The sequence below is a fragment of the Amphimedon queenslandica genome, unplaced genomic scaffold (genome assembly GCF_000090795.2).
Source record: "Amphimedon queenslandica unplaced genomic scaffold, v1.1 AMPQUscaffold_13511, whole genome shotgun sequence".
In the NCBI taxonomy this organism is placed as follows: domain Eukaryota; kingdom Metazoa; phylum Porifera; class Demospongiae; order Haplosclerida; family Niphatidae; genus Amphimedon; species Amphimedon queenslandica.
Window position 1 is genome coordinate 587485 of NW_003546253.1, and position 17418 is coordinate 604902.

Genomic DNA, 17418 nt, shown 5'->3' on the forward strand with positions numbered 1-17418 from the left:
TCTATATGAAATACCTGCACTAAAATGATAAACTATACATGCATTTACTGTGTTATTTGTGGTGTTACTAAGCATTTTAGTTTTGTGATTTCTTTAAAAGAATAATATGAACATATGTAATTTGCTTTGGGTGCTGCATGTGTTGGAAGCAGGTGCTGTGTATGTACATTAGTTAAACTAGAATATTGATTGTTTCCTGACAATGTTTCATGTTTAAATTTTGTCATTGATAGCAGGTGCACTTTGCATTTTCCACAATAAGTAAATGAAATTATTTATTTTTGCTTGGAATAACATTATAATTAATACTTATTCACACAAGAACCATTATAACTTTCATATTGTTCAATGACTCAAGGTAAAAGACGCTTAACATTCCACTTGTCATCTTCCTTTGTAAAGACGATTCTATCATCAAGCCAGTCAGTGTGGCCTTGAAAGAACTCAATGACATTTGGCAGAACAATATAAGCTCTCCAGCTCTCTGGCAATGATATACGTATTGAAGGATCACTGTACTTTTGAGCTATTTCTTTCCTTTTCTCAATCATTGCCTTCCTGCTAGCTATCGGTTTATCCTGATGGTTTAGCACAAGTGTGATCTGGTGTTCTCTTGATAGAGCATTGAAATATCCAGCTGCTATCTCCTTGCTGAGCTCCTTCACTGTCCCTTGTATGCGTATCTGACGAACCAAAGGTTGAATGTATAGGGTCAGAGCAACTGCTGGATTGGCTGTAAATTCCTTGACTTTCCTACTCCTGCTGTCAGTGTAAAATGGAATGCCACTTTCTCGAAGTCCACAGAAATTAAGGTAGCGACAAGAAGGGATGCAATCTGAGCTTACAGTGGATAAAGACATTAGAACTGAGTCTGTAGCATCTTTCTCTTCATCAAGCCATTTCTGAAGCTGGAGCAACGGGTTGTAAGGGACTATTAGGTCACTTTCTGTAAATGTAAGAAGCTTCGCCATAATCACAGAAATCGGTGTAGTGATTGAATAGGCTGCACTCTTTTATAGTGATCAACACCCACACAACTTTATTACTTGGTTATTTTTTAAATATTTCATCATACTTTAATTTTAAAAATAGTTTTAGCTCTTCATTACTTGTTAGCTGCATTTGTTTGTCCTGCTGTAGTTCATGGAGCAATAGTTTCCTTGTTTCATTTGCCTTTAGTGCTGTTTCCTTTATAATCCTCTTATCTGCTAATTCTGCTCTAAATATGACATAATGTTTAAACTATGATTCTTGCCTTGAATTGATTTGATTTCATTTGATACAAATTGTCTCAGTATTTGATCAGCTTGGTGCATTAGACTTTCTGATGTTATTCTCTGAGATTCAGCCTATTTATTAGAATAATAATAGCAATAGACAATTATTCTTCTTACTCTTTCAGCAGTCAAATCAAGTTGAGGCATTTGAGGATCTTCTATTGCATCTTGACACAATTTAAGGATTCTACTACTAAAAAATAGACAATAAAAATGAACAGATTTTCTTTAGTAACTAACCATGCAGTTTCAATCCATTCTTTGTCATTATTTGTTGAATCAATAGTGATTGCATGTCTCTCCCAATTTTCTTGAGGTGGTTCAATCCTCTGATAAATGTTAACTATAGTTTGATGTGGTACAGGAAATGGTCTAGTAGAGTTCCTCTTTATAGCTGAATCAAGTTGACAGCTCAAGTACACCAATGCAAACCCACATGTATCTATATAGCAGATAAAAGGAGCAAAAAGGAGAAAAATGTTCATTCATAGATAAAAGAATAAATGGGCATGTATAAGTCTCTTACATTTCCTTGCAATTTGGACAAATTCTTTCCTCATGCTTCTAAGATGAAGATTGTCGTCTATTATTAACAACTTGATTACTTCATTCTTTTCTCCCTCCACTTTTATTTCTCCTCCGGTGCTAAACATTACGTTGGATTTTCCACTCAAATATTCGTCAATATTTTCTGTTACAATATGCCTGTACTGTTTCCAGTCAAAATCATCATTAATACTTTTAATCACAAATGAAACTAAATGGTCTAGTCCACTAAGAACTTACAATTCATCACTATTTTTTTCACTGCCTTCTCTCTCATCCGTAGGATAATAGTCATCCATGCAAATATGAACAATATCAAATTGAGTCGATTTCGTTTCACGATGCTGATCAGAGTGTTCCTGGCTGCTTTTCCTTAAAACAAGCTCACGTGAGAGAGTGGTCTTTCCGGAGCCTGGTATGCCAAAAAGGAGTAATATGCATGTATGAGAAGATCTGAGAGAAAATTCATAAAGTGATAAAATGAGCTCTCACCTTGAAGGTTGATTAGAGGAAGCCATTTAAAAGGCGTGGTCGTAAGGCGTGGCTGATTTAAGCATGGCAGCCAACGGGTCCACACAAATTACAGCACAAAATCCAAGTATATCTTTACTGCAGACACTCCACCTATCCAGTCACTCGGAGCTAGAGGTAGACTCTGATGGGGAGATCGAGTTCATATCAGAATCAGGCGGGCATTCTGGTGGGAGGAGAAACGGAGAGAAGATTCCATTAATAAGAGGACAATCTAGTGAAGATGACACCAAGTAATGGGGCTCTTAATTTCCCTCCTAATTATATAATTGTACTTGGTATAGGTTAAACCTGTTTGAAGATCCAGAATATTCATCAGTGATAGAATCAGCCGAGCAGGCAATCAATGAGGGAGTCCTACCAGAAAGAATATACCAAGGATCAAGTGGAAGCTATTTTGTTCATAATTCAAATCAGGTAATGCATTAATACTCGTTATTTTTAACCATGTTAAATTAAGTAGTCAATTAATGGTCCTACAAAAGCATTATAATTTTTACCACTAATAATAATAATAATAATCATAATAATTGATAGGAGAATATTGGTGTTTTCAAGCCTAAAGATGAAGAGCCATACGGTCACCTTAATCCCAAATGGACAAAATGGCTGCACAAGACCTGCTGTCCGTGTTGCTTTGGGCGAAGCTGCCTCGTACCTAATCAAGGGTATCTCTCTGAAGTAGGAGCTAGTATTGTCGATGAGAAGTTAGGACTTAATGTCGTCCCCAAGACTAAAGTAAGTATTGAGCCATTGACTTATTTATTGATAATATTTGATATGCAAGTTCTCTCCATGACATTTTGGCATTATTATTTTAAAATGCTCATAACTTGAAAAATTAAAGTCGGAATCAGCTCAAACTTTCTACACAGCATAAGGGCATCAATATGTATCAGAAAATGTAATAAAAATTGGGGGTGATTTCGGAGCCATTTTTTGGAAAAAACCATGGGCTATAGCCTTGGGTATTTTTCAGATTTTGGCTAATTTTTTTAAATGGCCGTAACTCGAAAAATTGAAGCCGGAATCGACTCAAACTTGCTACACAGCATAAGGACATCAATATGCATCAGAAAATGTAATAAAAATTGGGGGTGATTTTGGAGCCATTTTTTGGAAAAAACCATGGGCTATAAGCCTTGGGTATTTTTCAGATTTTGGCTCATTTTTTAAGATGGCCGTAACTCGAAAAATTGAGGTCGGAATCGACTCAAACTTGCTACACAGCATAAGGGCATCAATGTGTATCAGAAAATGTAATAAAAATTGGGGGTGATTTTGGAGCCATTTTTTGGAAAAAAACCATGGGCTATAGCCTTGGATATTTTTTAGAACTTGACCCATTTTTAAAATTGTTCATAACCCAGTCAGAATCAGCTCAAACTTTCTACATAGCTTAAGTACATCAGTATGTATCAGAATTAGTTTAAATCATTTTATTTTTAGTTGGTGTATTTGTCTTCTGACTCATTCCATTACCATCTTAAAGATCGGTGTGTTATGAGAATTAAAAGAGGCGTGGCCAGTTTATGGCCTAATCTTAACATGAAACTACAGTGGCCAAGAAAGGCAAGCCTGTGTTTTAAAGACTATTATTTTAGGAGTTCTTTTTTAACTGATCTATTCACAGGTTGGATCCCTACAGTTATTTGTTAATGGCTATAAAGATGCCAGTATCATATTAGACGAATTCAAACAGTCTCCTCCACCCCCTCACCTTCAAAGGCAACTCCAACTTCAGTTTGAGAGACTAGTAGTGTTGGATTACATCATACGTAACACAGGTCAGACAATAATCTGTACCCTACCCCCATATAACTGTTTCCCACAGATAGAGGCAATGATAACTGGCTGATTAAATATGAGAAACCACTAGTGAGTGAATCTTACTATGCGTTGATGATGTTATACGGTATCCTAATTTAGGAAGGCAGCGAGACTGATTCCTCTAATAGAAATGGCTCTGTTAAACTGGCAGCCATTGATAATGGATTGGCCTTCCCGTACAAACACCCCGACGAATGGAGAGCTTGTTAGTCTAACCATTTAATAAGCAAATTAGCTTTATTTTTATGGCCTATCCAACTTTGTCACTGTAAAATTATATTGCAGATCCTTTTTATTGGGCATGGCTACCACTGGCTAGGGAGCCATTTTCTGAGAATATCAAAGAAGCTGTCCTGGATAAACTAAAGGACTTGCAGTTTGTGCAGTCCATGACGGATGAGATCAGAGCTGTTTTCTCTGTAAGATTCCTACCATTTTAAAAAAGAGAAAAAATGATTTGTGTGTTATTACGTAGAAAGATAAAGGTTTTGATAGAGATATATTTGATAAGCAAGTTGCTGTAATGAGAGGACAAGTAAGTCAATGATGATGTTTATTCGTAAATTATTCTCTCTCCTATTTCTTTTCTTCACAGATTCTTAACCTAACTAATGCTTTGGAGCAGCATAAGTCACCTTGGCAGTTGGTCCAAATGCCACCAATTACAATAGAGCGAGTGAGGATCGGCCGAACAAAGAGATTCATTCAACATGTCAGAAGTCAGCCCCCATTCTTCCAATGGTGCTGACAGAATGACCTTTATTATTATTATTATATTAACGATTGTGATTTTTATAACTTTATTCAAATTTAAAATCAACTCCTCTCTCTCTCTCTCTCTTAACATTATGATATTATTATATAATTTATGTGATTGTTTATCTGTTTTTGTGTATCACTGTTATCATTAAGGCTCGCAGAAGGCCTGGTTGGCTTTTCTTAAAGCTCTGTTGGCCTCATGAAGGAAGGTATCTTGAGTGATTTTATTGCTTTGGCCTCCAATCGGCTCTTTATTGAATTTGACGAGTCCAACATTCAACATGGCATGTGTGTACTGTTCTAAGCTAATATAGCCACGTGTCTGGATATCCAGCATCCTAAACATTGCCTTTAGGTTCTCCTCGTCCAGTAGTGGTAGTCCTTCTTTCTTTTCTTTCATTTGCTGGAGATGATCTATGATGAATGCTTTAGGATCATCAGGTGTGTTGTACAGGACCCATGAAGCAAGCTGCTCTAGTAGTTCAGGGATGTGATGAGCTGAAAGGTAAGCTTCTGCAGCTTCTAATCGAGAGAAAACCACACAAAGAAGTGATTTAAATCCTTTTTATTTTCTTACCTGTAGCCGCCATCTTGTTTGTTGCTAAGGCCGTTACTAGGTGGAGTAGTGGGCGGGGATAAAGGGGTGTGGCTAACCTGCAGATAATGATTTCTTTCTTGCAAGTCTTGAGCTGGATAGCATTACTTGGTGAACTGCTAGTAGGCGTTTTCTCATTGGGTAAGACACTGCACCTGCTCTACTCACCTAATTATGACCCTTTGTGTTTTCTGATCTGTTACCACAGCTGCTGGTTTATATTACTTAGCTGAATTGATTGAAGAATATTCAGTGATTGCTAAGAAGGCTATCTCTGGATTGACTATAGTAAGAGGGAACAAGAGAACTTGCAAATTAATTACCGATATTAACTATTGACAGTTCGTACTCTTATGTCATGTTGGTTTGCTCCTGTTTGATGGGTTTCCATGGTTACTGATATCGGCAGGAGTGCTATGCCACCTCTGCTATGCTTCCTTGCTGTCGACTTTTCCTAACATCAGTTTAATGTCACTCGGCTTTATTGGAGGAACTAGTAAGATATAATTTTAGATATTTTGTAAACGCCCTCCTTCCTTCTCTCTCTCTGAAGTATTTTTAGTTGCCAGTCATGTTTTAGCTTTCCGATACTTCAGTGAGGAGTGGTACACTTTTCAAGAGGTTTGTGTCTGGTTTAATCCTCTTAATGTCATTCCCATCCTCAGGTTGTTGCTTTCTTCTTTGTATGTGAATGGGTTGTTCCTTTCTCTCTCTTCATATCACTGTCAGCTAATGACCTGGTACTGCCTACTCTCCAAACATCATCAGGTATTAGTGCATTAGAGCCCATTGGTCAACATAATTCAATCAATACTCATCTCATCCACCTATACACTTACAATAGAGATGTCTGTTGTACATTTTCTGATATTTATTGATGTTCTTATGCTATATAAAAAGTTTGGACTATTCCTGACAATTAATTTTTAAGTTATGAGCATTAAAAAAATAAGCCAATTTCTGAAAATACCCAAGGCTATAGCCCATGATTTTTTTTGCAAAAAATGGCTCCAAAATTACCCCAAATTTTTATTACATTTTCTGATACATATTAATGTCCTTATGCTGTGTGGAAAGTTTGAGCTGTTTCCAACTGAAATTTTTAAAGTTTTGAGCATTTTAAAAACTTATAAAAACATGACAGAATCAATAACTGTTTTACGAGCATTTTTTTATTCCTGATCCTTAATATTTAATTTCTTATGTACACTTGGTCTGGAATAAGATTAATGCTGTGGTTTAATCCACCTGCACTCTCTTACAATAACTCTATCAACAGGAGCAGGTGGTGGTGATGGAATGGAGCGGAGACAAAGGAGAAGTGGATTCCTGGCACTGGTTGACATCTTGTCACAAAAGATTAGCAACATCACGCCAAGCAGAACATCAAAAAGATACTGAATTGCACACAGCTGCACAATATTGCAAGAATCACACACACACACACACACACACACACACACACACACACACACACACACACACACACACACACACACACACACACACACACACACACACACACACACACACACACACACACACACACACACTCCTCTCTCTCTCTCTCTGTGCCTTGTACTTTATGACTTTGTTTTGCACTGAGATGAGTACAAAAATTAAATTTTCTTTTAAATAATAATAGTAATAATAACAATGTTATAAAGTTGAAAGAGAAAAGGTACTTTTTTACATTGCAAGAGGCGAACACATTCGAATAGAAATAACACTTAAAAGTGAGACAACAATGAGAGAGGAGCAGCAAGAAGCATTAATGGTTGTGCATTTGTTAGCAGAGAGAAGAGAGAGGGGGGAAAGGTGTGTGTATGTGAGAAAGACAGAATACGAGAGTGAGAAGGAATGGAAGTGAAAATGGAAAGTGAGTCGCTAATAATAATAATAATAATAAATTAAATAATAATAATAAGCTACACATAATAATAATAATAATAATAATAATAATAAATTTTACCACACTAGTCATCAAATGATTCATCAAGGTTGCTGTTCGTGAAACAGGTAGAGGTTATTAGTGGCAGCAATCGCTAGGATATTGTCCCTCGGGTGCCACACTGGATGTAATATCTTCCTAGCATAATCTAAGTTATCAACGGAGACTTCGTCCTTGCGTTTCTTGGGGGCGGTGTTTGAAGCGACGACCTTTTTATTTCTGAGGATTTGACCAAGTGTGTTCATATCTCTTGATGCTTCGTACGTGTAGCTATGACCAGACTGGCGATCAAAAATACGAAAGAAATTGTTATAAGTACCAGTGATGATTTGACTATAAAGAAATGGAATGTAACAACAAGAAAAGAAAATAGACAAAGAAGGAAAGTAGAATAGAGAGGTACATAATGCAAACAAAGGGCAAAAGAGAATTCATAACATAAAAATTGTTTTTAAAGTCCATTGACTATAGTTTACACATGTGCAGGCTAGCCAATCAAAAATAGATATTTATGTATACATCGTTAATCCTAACCACCCTCCATTAGAATTGGCTGTCACTTGTGACCACAAACACGCCCACACAATAATGCATATACGTACATGCACATGTCCATATTGCTGCCAATAAGTTATTGCGTTAACACACGTAATGTGCATGTTTATTTGCACTAGTGCACTGTATTAATGGATAATAGTACAGTACTGTATGGAGTGTATATACATGTATATGTACCTGTCATCTCCGTTAAATCCACACTCAAACTTGTCAAAAATGCAGTCGTTCTCGTACAGCGAACAGAGTCTGCTCCTCAGGTAGTCGTGGACCGGGTACACTTCAACCGGTCGGGACTCCATGGCAACATCCCATAGTTTCACCGTAAGGTAGTCGCGCGAGAGAATGTATCGGCCGCTCCTGCTGAAACGAACGTCAGAAATGGAGGCTATGATTTCAGAGAAAAACGAGCGACTACTTGGATCCTCTGGCTCTTCAAACACTGGAAGAGAGCAAAAATAGAATATATACACATAGATACTCTATTCACAGATACATAGCATTGCTTATATGTACACATGTAGATTGTGATTTACTCACACTTAGCATGTTGATCACAGAGGGCTTTCTCTCTCATGTCGCACAGTCTGATTGTTCCTTTGCTGCTTGAGTATATGAACTCGTGGCAATTGAACGGGTGGAATTGGGTGGCTGTTATAACTTCGGTGAGCTCTTCCATGTTAGCTGGTTTAATGTCGACAGCATCTGAGAGAGGCAACATGGTTAAGAAATAATAATTGTATGGGATACTACAACACTAATAATATACTTGATCGATCATAGTAAAAATAATAATTATAATCATGTACTCTGATGCCAATACCACCCACTAACAGTAGTACAGCAGCATACTAACAATATATAATATTTAAATCTAGGATTTCTCTTTAATATAAGGTGGAATGTGACACATAAGAGTTATTCTTAGAAATGAGAGAGTAATTTGTAGAAATTCTACTATAACAGGCAGTAATGCAAATACCTTCATGATCATTCTGTAATACAATACCACTAGTAGTGCATGTAAAGTAGAAAACACACCAAATCTTACTACATAAAATACACTAGCTATAGCAATACTTTACTTAATAACTACACATTAGAACATTATGTACATTCTACATAAAATACCCACATTACATCTACAAAATCTAACCCAATACACTACACTACAGTAAATATCTCTTCTAGTAATTACAGCACACTATTAGATATACGTCCTATCATTATCGACCACAATTACAATTAAGAGAGTTAGGATACTAAAACTCTGCCCGGTTGTTTCAATGTGCCACACGTTAATTCTGAGGTCATCGGCCGAGAGAAAGGTGCAGTCATCGCTGTTGACTGATATCGAGTTGATGTGATATGTGTGAGCGTTTGAGAAGATCCTTCGAGGTGCTGCTTCAATTGAGATGTCATCGTCTATTTTCTTGGGTATTCTAAGCTTCTTAATCATGTGTCTCTCTCTGAGGAGGCCTTCGTCTGTGAATGTGTTAAAATCTGAGAACCGTCTACACCTCTCTGTTATCTTCCATAGTTTGATTGTTTTATCTGGAGAGAGAGAGAGAGAGAGAGAGAGGGGAAAAAGAGAGGGGGGAGAGAGACAGAGGAAAAGGAATGGAAAAAAAGAGGGAAAGAAAGAAAGAGGAAATGGGTTGCAAGAATGAAAGTAACACATACACGCACACACACTTATGAACAAAAGAAGGAAACAAGATTAGATCGGGAAAGATTTTTACAATAACATACATATCATTACCATTAGTAGTTAGTAAGAAAAGTGACGACCCTGTCTGCTTTACCCAGCAGATCTGATTTATCTTCTCTTCAATTTCTAAACTCTTCAGATAGTCAAATTCCGGCTCGTGGCTTTGGAAGGTACTGTAGACATTGTAGTCACATCTGAAGACAGACGAGGCCGTTACACTGGGTTTGTTAGCTCCCTGTATCAATAAGAGGAGCATAATAATTAACAAACACACAAGGAGAGAATAAGGAAAAATGTGAAGAGAGTCAAAGTATAGGTAAGTTATAGTATAGGTATTAAAATGAGAGAAAGAGAGAGGGGGAAGATTGAGAATGCATGCATGCCTGGTTGCCCACACTGCATGTCATCATAGGAAAGTATGGTTGATATTTGAAGAGAAAAATTTGAAGTATTTAGATAAGGTGGCTTACTCTGGTTCCATCCCTCTGAAATACAACCACTCGACCTCCTTTGTCACCAGTGGCTAGGAATTCGCCATCTTGATTGAACTCAACGGTTGAAATTATATCAGCTGCAAAATAATAATAATAATAATCATCAAAAAGACACGTGTATGATTATACAGCAAAATTGGGAAACATATTAAGCCAACTATATATGTACAAGTATTTTGTAAAGTATACAGTCCTCATTTAAGAGGTACTTTTGTATAGTAAATTGGCAGATTAACAAAATGTCCTCATTATAAAGGTGTCCTTATTACAGACGGTACTTACACTGAATATACACAAGTATACATATTAATAAAATTTCCATATGTAGACATTATAAAACCACTCAGATAGCAGTAACTATCTACATTCTATAGAATTAGAATAAAAGGTTTCAGATTACATTTAATCCTCTTTTTTGGACAAAATTGACAGCATGCAAATAATAATACTCATCTTCTAAGATGACATACAGTTTTATGCTGACTAAACCATTTTCATATGTCTATTTGCAATGTAAGAAGATTCATTCTACATTTATTCATTACCATCTGCTACTTCGTCTTCAATGGTGCCTTTTACTTGAGAGAAGCACCACGGGATTTCATCACCTGATGATGCTACTCTCCCTAAGGTAAGAGGAACAAAGCAAGCATATGAATGAGAGAATGATTTGTAATAGATTATACAATATGGTGTGTATAAACACTGAGATTTGACAGTTCCTAAAGTATAGTGTGTTTAAGACTGAGGTGCGTAGTGTATGTGCCCTCTTCCGCCTCCCCCTCTCCATTCTCCCTCTCTCGTATTTCATTTTTACCAGATGCAGCCATGCTCCTCGTCCTCTCTACAAAGCGGCAGGGCTGGATAAGGATAGATGACGCCTAAGACTATTGTTTCCGCCCGACTCAATGGAGAGATGTAGCTGTTGTGGCCCTCTAAGCTTCTCTGGTCTTCTCCTCCCTCAGAAGTCTCCTGCAGCCATTTTGTTTCCGGTACAGCAGGTTAACGTCGCGTGGGAGGTGGTCTAATTGGATCACGTGATCAAAACATGTGGCAAGAAAGTGAATGAAAAATTGGTTACATTTTACTATTTGGCAGATAATTTTTCAGCCTGTGTCACTTTTGCAAAAAAGTTGATAATGACTAAAATAACGTTATTCAGATAATTTTTGTACAGTTATCTCTGCATTCTGCAAACCTGCAAGCTCAGATGCGTGGGAGTTTACTGATGTGAATGCGCTATATGCGTGGGAGGCTGAACTAGCAGTGGTGCACTTTAATTAGAATAAAACCGCTTGAACCGGGCGTGAGTGAGTGAGCATAGATACTAATTATGAACGAAGAGTAATGTCCTTATGGCGGCTCTTGACTTTAACTATCATACTCTTATACTTCTCCGCCATTATACTCTTCTTAACTTACCAACCCTCGCCCTTTGATACCACAGCGCTTTACCCTCCGACGCCCTGTAAATGTCCCCAGATTTTAACACTAGCTCCAGTAACTACACCGTCAGAGCCAGCTACTACTCTATCAGAATCTCCTCCAACTTCTCCTCCTCGACCTCTGCACACACTGGCTGTGATGGTTCCCTTTCGGGACAGATGGGAGGAGCTGACAGAGTTTGTACCTTACATGCACAAGTTCTTGAACAGACAAAATGTATCTCATGAAATATGGGTAATAAACCAGGCAGACAAGCATAGGTAAGTATAATAATGTACAATCAATCAAGTATCTACTTATGGTACATGCATAGCTATAGATTTGGGCTAGGGTCTAGTTATTTTTAAAATAATGTATTCCCGGTTTAAAGAGTTAGATTTAGGAAATAATAGTAAAAATAATTATTATTGATTTTTCTGTTAATTTAATGAGCCCTGTTTTGTTGCTTAAAAATCATTATTTTATTTTTTATAGATTTAATAGAGCCATGTTGATGAACTCAGGGTTCATGCTAACAGAATCATGCTGTGATTATCTTGTAATGCATGATGTTGACCTCCTACCACTCAACGATCACCTCAGCTATGCATATCCAACTGACTATAGTCCTTATCACATATCATCTCCGGAGCTCCACCCTCTCTATCATTACAAAAAATTTGTCGGCGGAGTATTAATGATGACTAGAGAGCATTTTAAAAGGGTAATTTAAATTAATTTTTTAGTTATACATTTTTAATTTAATGCTTAAAGACAACCAATGATTTCATTGTTTCTATGTAAATGTGATTATCTCTTTTTTTCCCAAATATTATTATCAGTATTTTCAAGGAATTACCACAAACAGAAGCAATCTGGTATTAATGCATGTATGTTGTTGCTTTAAGATGTAGTCTGGTTGGCACAATGTATTGTTTATTATTATAAAGAAGCTAGAAACAAGAAGCCACAGATAGCCCATAAATGAAGATTGCAAAGTGTAATATGGTACAACTAAGCTTGGCTATAATTTTGCTCAATATGGCGGTACATGACGTAGTGTGATGACTATAACTGATCTCATATTGTGCGTTTTAGTCAATTTCTTTTACTGGCCCTATCATTTGTAGCAAACTTTGCTATTATAATAGTTTGTGCACAAGGCTTTAGCGTAACAGTACTCAGCTTCTAACTATTTTTGGCTAAATTTTGCCAAAATTATGAAGGAGGGAATTCTCAATTTTTATAATCTTTACTGATGATATTTATAAAGTTTGAGCTGATTCCAATCAAAATTTGATTTTTTACAAATTTTTAAAATTGTTCTAAAATCAGGCCAAAGTCCTTTTACTACAGTACATGGTCTAGGGCCAAATTTTGTCAAAATTGAAAAGGAGAGAATTCTGTGTTTTTATAATTTTTCCTGATGCATATACATGTTCTTATGTTGTGTAGAAAGTTTGAACTGATTCGAATTAAAATTGGATTTTTTAACAAATTTTGAAAGTTACTCCAAATTTCATGTACTAGTTACTACTATTGTAAGTGTTGTCAGCTCGTGAAGCATGATGCTGTTTAACACTTAGGCTGCTTTGTGGGGGAAGCACTGTTTGTGCATTCATATAGTGATGTTGTTACTGAAAAAATATTTTTAAAATTATCATTCTTCACCTTTTGTGTTGAGTCTTTAGCTCCAATTAACTTCTGGTCACACTCATTCTTCCTTCCTCTATCCAGGTCAATGGACTTACTAATATATTCTGGGGCTGGGGCAGAGAAGATGACGAACTTTATCTAAGAATTAAAGAAGCTGGACTACAGGTAATACAAAAATGGTATTGAAATTAATTTCTTGTATGATCTTGATTTGTGATATTGTGACACTATGAACTTTGACACTTTGACTTATGAACTTCTTATTCACATTATACTTTGTATCAGTTACATAGACCAGCTGGTATTACAACTGGTAATAAGACATTCCGGCACAATCACGATCGCAAGGTCAGGCCAAGAGACATGAAAAGCTATGGAACACAATGGAGGGTTAGTTTATGCATGTTGGCATGCATTTTGTAAAGAGTTTTAGATGAATGTACTGGTGATAAATAATGATGTTATTTCTCATTATTGAAGTGTTATAATGACACTATTTAACTACTTTATTACTGATTGCTATTTCACACTTCACACTCTTCCTACAGCTATCAAGACGAAGAGATAGAGAAAGTGGTCTCCACACTTTAAAATTTGAAGTACTCTCAATCCACAATATGTCCATCAATGGGGCACCATTCAAACTAGCAAATTTAGAATTGCACTGCGATTATCAGAAGACACCTTTTTGTGATCACCCGTCGTAAGACGAAAATTAATTAATTTTTTACAGGCAATGTATTATTATTTTTGTAAATAATTATCAAATTGAAAATGTAATAATTATATTAAAATGATTTTTTGAAGTCCTTTCTGTTCCTGCTACTGCATTAATTGGAATCCTTCAGTAGCCAGACTTTCCTGCCATTGAGCTCTTGTACTTTACGATAGTTGAATGGTAATGGTGATTCTGAAGGTAGTGTTGACCACCTTTGGACTACATCATCAGGGACGCTCAGGATCTGGTGGAAGACAAACCACTGTACAACCTCGCTGCATGGTGGAGTGGTCAGTGAACCACCGTAATGCCAATAGGACTTGTTTGCTGGCAATAGCTGACTTGGGGTGACCTAAGAATGGATGCATTCAGCATTACAGCAACAATGAAATACATTTGTTAACACTAGTGGAAGTACTACTATTGATTACTTTGATGATGAATTCTCATCAACCTCTCAGGCAACAATACATTTGCTTCAATAGGATTGCATTAGATACAATGTTGATTTAGAAGTACAAGACATTTTTGCCTACCTCAATCTCAATCTTTTTGTCAACTTGAGGCACGTTTTTCAGTGCTTCCCACACCTCTCCTCCCCCTTGTCCCTTGGATCGTTTCAAAAGCACACCAAGAACAGCAAACTGATCAGGAGCATTTGGTACATTAGACGTAGGGCTTTCCTTCTCGTGCACAAAATGCAACTCGGCATCATATGAGCTCCCATCCACGAGGTGCTCAGAGCCACAGCCTGGCTGGTCTCCCCAGTGAAAATGAAACTGTCTCAATATATAAGCACCACCATAGGTAACAATGCTTGGAGCTGGCCCTGATGGGTCAAAGCGTAGGCTGTGACTGGTTCGTGTCCAGGTTCCTTTGAGCTTCTGCTCGTAGCCCTTGAGGATAAGCGGAGATATTTCAGGACTTTCTTTAGTGTCTTTTGTTGGTATGTCAATTGGAGATTGATTCAGGCCATTGCTTTGTGAATTTGGTAAGTGACACCAGCTCTCTTGATCTACATAATTCCAACTGGAGCAAGACATTTTGCCAATAACTCCACTGGATATTATCCTCGACCTTAAGAATGCCTTGGAAGATAAATGACAAGAGGCTTTTAAAGAATGAAAGAGCAGCATGATTCAGTAGCCACACCCTTCTACCAGACTACCTCCCAGCAGTTATCGAGTAATTATTTAATACTATACATGTATGGTGGATAATGGTATATAGAATTATAGTGATATATATATACATGTACATATTTTAGTTCTTGTTCGTTCTACGAACCTTTGATTGTATGTCTTTCATTATATCTTCTGAACCTATGAAAATAAAAGCATATGCATCAATCAGCAAGTCCAAAAATACACTTAGTTATTGCATTACCTGGAGCCATCCTGTCAATGAACGCTTGCCTTCTCCGAATCTCAGCACTTCTTTGAAACGACAAGTTCTGCAATGGGAAAAATTTGTAATGCACAACATTACATGTACTAGTTATACATTGGATGCCAATGGGAGTTGATCCAATGGAGAACTTGTTAGAAAGCCATTGTCTTCAGTCTGTAAATGCTTTGGGAGCTCTTTCGTTACTTTCATGCTGTTACTGCCTTTAGATGGAAAAGATTTTAATGCAGGAGAGTGAAGGGTGAGCTTATTCTCCTTGTCACTGTTTGTCAGAGGCTTCTTCGAGTTATTCATACTACAGCTAGTTCGTCCCTGTTGCTTTTGCTGTCTCTTTCTACTAGTCCGTTTGTGCTTTGGTGAAAATGACTCAACTGTGCAAAAAGAGTTGCTATGAAGAGAACTGACTCTCTGAGTATCTTCTTCCCCCCTAGCCTCTTTAGTGTGATCTGTAGTGAATGTCTGTTGCTGATGAGGATCTATTTCTGTCTGACCAACTGTTAAAAAACTTTGAGCTAACATGTCAACAGACGAGGAGCGATTACCAATCAAACTTGTGTCAATTTCATGAGAAACTAGTTTATCATTATTGCAACTAGTGAAACTACCATCAACAGGAGTATCGCCTTGAGAATGTGAATCTTTTAGATGACATTCAGTAATATTTGAGGCTTCAAAGTCTGTCTCAGGATATCTTTCTTTTAACTGTGCAAGCCTCTCCATCATTCTTTTCAGTTGCTCCTCTTGACTGGCTGATACTCTTGTAAATTCCTTCCTTAGCACATCAAAAAGTGAAACTATCTGTTCAGAGAAACCGTCTAACTTGCACTCAAGTTTATCCAGCTTTTCAGTGTGTGCCAAACACTGAGAACATACCTGTCAAGAAAAATTATGCTAATTCCACAGAGTTTGAGCCGAACTTATTGCTTAACCTCATCTAACTTCTCATCAATTCCCTGTATCTTTAAACTGAGCTCATTGAAATTCTTATCAATGTCCTGTCTAGTGGAGAGACCAGTGCTCTGTGCCAAAGCAACTAGCTCCTTTAGCTCTCTGGTATGCTCACTAAAAGCTATAAAAATAAATTAGGAGGAGTTTCATACTCTTCATGATAGTATCATAGTTTATTTTTAATGCCAATACTAACTATTTTGGTAAAATGTGATGTGCTCCTGAAAGTCAGATTTTAATGCTTCTTTTAACTCAGTCACAGTTGAAATTATCTATACAAATATTAAAAGCATTAAGTATTAAATACTTACTTGTTTCTTAGACTCTTCTGTTACTTTCACAACTTCATCAATGACAAGATTCCTTATATTAACCAGATATCATTATACATGGTTTCTTACTCTCTCTCCTTCTCATTAATCATACCTCTCTTCTGCTTCTTTTCGTTCATCTTTCCATTTTTGGTAGACTGATCTCGTATCTTTGTCTTTAGTACCTTCATCTCTCTCCATTGATTCTTGAGCAGCAATATATCTCATGTAATACTTTGAAAACTGAAACAGCAATAAAATGAACATAATAATAAATAATAATTACTTTTCGAGCTCCATTGCCAGCCGCTGTGTTCTGATGTGAATAATTTAAATGCGGGGTTTTATCAGTCATGACTAACGGCTCTCTTCTCTCTCCATCAGTGAAAATATTATCTATTATAAAATATTTATAAATAAACTCAATAGCACCTGTACTTGATTCAAAATTTAATGGTGGTTGAGAGAACAGGTCTAAAGACTTCTGACTGTACTGACTGAGCTGTGTATTGCTATCACTAGTACTCATTGAGCTGGAAAAGGATCCTGAGTGACGGTAAGAGAGGTCTGGCTCATTATTTTGATAAAGTATCCCAGGAGAAACTTTGTTCAGTATCATGCTATTTCCGTTCATCACCGTAAAACATCCTTGTTTTAATTGCCATAGTAACAATATAAATTACGGAGGGTATCCTGTAAGTTAT

At 36.9% G+C, this 17418-nt stretch overlaps 10 protein-coding genes across 10 annotated transcripts in view; 4 read left to right on the forward strand and 6 right to left on the reverse strand.

The window, feature by feature from the left end:
* LOC105316434 (deleted in malignant brain tumors 1 protein-like) overlaps positions 1 to 110 on the forward strand; it is a 9120-nt gene extending 9010 nt beyond the window's left edge. Inside the window, exon 20 of the mRNA XM_020004800.1 lies at positions 81 to 110. Coding sequence (XP_019860359.1) covers positions 81 to 110 — 30 coding nt within the window. The remainder of the gene's footprint in view (positions 1 to 80) is intronic.
* A 152-nt stretch (positions 111 to 262) lies between these two features.
* On the reverse strand, positions 263 to 1043 carry LOC105316435 (pyridoxine-5'-phosphate oxidase-like). Its single transcript, XM_011411315.2, has one exon. The coding sequence runs from the start codon at positions 969 to 971 to the stop codon at positions 354 to 356; it is 618 nt and encodes a 205-aa protein (XP_011409617.1). The 5' UTR covers positions 972 to 1043; the 3' UTR covers positions 263 to 353.
* Positions 1004 to 2370, reverse strand: LOC100632695 (L-seryl-tRNA(Sec) kinase-like). The gene is made up of 7 exons (XM_011411316.2): positions 2316 to 2370; positions 2064 to 2276; positions 1804 to 2015; positions 1518 to 1719; positions 1395 to 1470; positions 1256 to 1349; positions 1004 to 1214 (listed from the first exon to the last, which is right to left on the reverse strand). The coding sequence occupies exons 1-7, from the start codon at positions 2339 to 2341 to the stop codon at positions 1051 to 1053; spliced, it is 987 nt and encodes a 328-aa protein (XP_011409618.1). The 5' UTR covers positions 2342 to 2370; the 3' UTR covers positions 1004 to 1050.
* On the forward strand, positions 2363 to 5016 carry LOC100632822 (phosphatidylinositol 4-kinase type 2-alpha-like). Its single transcript, XM_011411317.2, has 10 exons — positions 2363 to 2587; positions 2639 to 2771; positions 2892 to 3092; positions 3804 to 3926; positions 3988 to 4141; positions 4189 to 4232; positions 4284 to 4389; positions 4470 to 4603; positions 4660 to 4719; positions 4780 to 5016. Exons 1-10 carry the CDS (start codon positions 2379 to 2381, stop codon positions 4930 to 4932), a joined length of 1317 nt encoding a protein of 438 aa, XP_011409619.1. The 5' UTR covers positions 2363 to 2378; the 3' UTR covers positions 4933 to 5016.
* Positions 5017 to 5069: 53 nt separating this feature from the next.
* LOC105316405 (uncharacterized) lies at positions 5070 to 5603 on the reverse strand. The gene is made up of 2 exons (XM_011411258.2): positions 5521 to 5603; positions 5070 to 5465 (listed from the first exon to the last, which is right to left on the reverse strand). Exons 1-2 carry the CDS (start codon positions 5531 to 5533, stop codon positions 5092 to 5094), a joined length of 387 nt encoding a protein of 128 aa, XP_011409560.1. The 5' UTR covers positions 5534 to 5603; the 3' UTR covers positions 5070 to 5091.
* Positions 5593 to 7019, forward strand: LOC100632948 (protein TEX261-like). Its single transcript, XM_020005837.1, has 6 exons — positions 5593 to 5679; positions 5747 to 5826; positions 5881 to 6034; positions 6092 to 6159; positions 6204 to 6306; positions 6818 to 7019. Exons 1-6 carry the CDS (start codon positions 5607 to 5609, stop codon positions 6937 to 6939), a joined length of 600 nt encoding a protein of 199 aa, XP_019861396.1. The 5' UTR covers positions 5593 to 5606; the 3' UTR covers positions 6940 to 7019.
* Positions 7020 to 7124: 105 nt separating this feature from the next.
* LOC100633074 (serine/threonine-protein phosphatase 2A 55 kDa regulatory subunit B delta isoform-like) lies at positions 7125 to 11270 on the reverse strand. The gene is made up of 8 exons (XM_003383429.3): positions 11067 to 11270; positions 10795 to 10875; positions 10226 to 10326; positions 9807 to 9990; positions 9308 to 9598; positions 8585 to 8749; positions 8225 to 8486; positions 7125 to 7822 (listed from the first exon to the last, which is right to left on the reverse strand). The coding sequence occupies exons 1-8, from the start codon at positions 11077 to 11079 to the stop codon at positions 7534 to 7536; spliced, it is 1386 nt and encodes a 461-aa protein (XP_003383477.1). The 5' UTR covers positions 11080 to 11270; the 3' UTR covers positions 7125 to 7533.
* Positions 11271 to 11555: 285 nt separating this feature from the next.
* On the forward strand, positions 11556 to 14160 carry LOC100633202 (beta-1,4-galactosyltransferase 7-like). The gene is made up of 5 exons (XM_003383430.3): positions 11556 to 11955; positions 12170 to 12398; positions 13412 to 13495; positions 13616 to 13720; positions 13879 to 14160. The coding sequence occupies exons 1-5, from the start codon at positions 11597 to 11599 to the stop codon at positions 14035 to 14037; spliced, it is 936 nt and encodes a 311-aa protein (XP_003383478.3). The 5' UTR covers positions 11556 to 11596; the 3' UTR covers positions 14038 to 14160.
* On the reverse strand, positions 14138 to 15238 carry LOC100635510 (carbonic anhydrase 1). The gene is made up of 2 exons (XM_003383369.3): positions 14585 to 15238; positions 14138 to 14400 (listed from the first exon to the last, which is right to left on the reverse strand). The coding sequence occupies exons 1-2, from the start codon at positions 15182 to 15184 to the stop codon at positions 14161 to 14163; spliced, it is 840 nt and encodes a 279-aa protein (XP_003383417.1). The 5' UTR covers positions 15185 to 15238; the 3' UTR covers positions 14138 to 14160.
* An 18-nt stretch (positions 15239 to 15256) lies between these two features.
* Positions 15257 to 17384, reverse strand: LOC100633330 (uncharacterized). Its single transcript, XM_011411259.2, has 9 exons — positions 17153 to 17384; positions 17001 to 17110; positions 16830 to 16957; positions 16715 to 16766; positions 16600 to 16675; positions 16385 to 16524; positions 15552 to 16328; positions 15435 to 15501; positions 15257 to 15370 (listed from the first exon to the last, which is right to left on the reverse strand). Exons 1-9 carry the CDS (start codon positions 17346 to 17348, stop codon positions 15312 to 15314), a joined length of 1605 nt encoding a protein of 534 aa, XP_011409561.2. The 5' UTR covers positions 17349 to 17384; the 3' UTR covers positions 15257 to 15311.
* Positions 17385 to 17418: the final 34 nt, after the last annotated feature.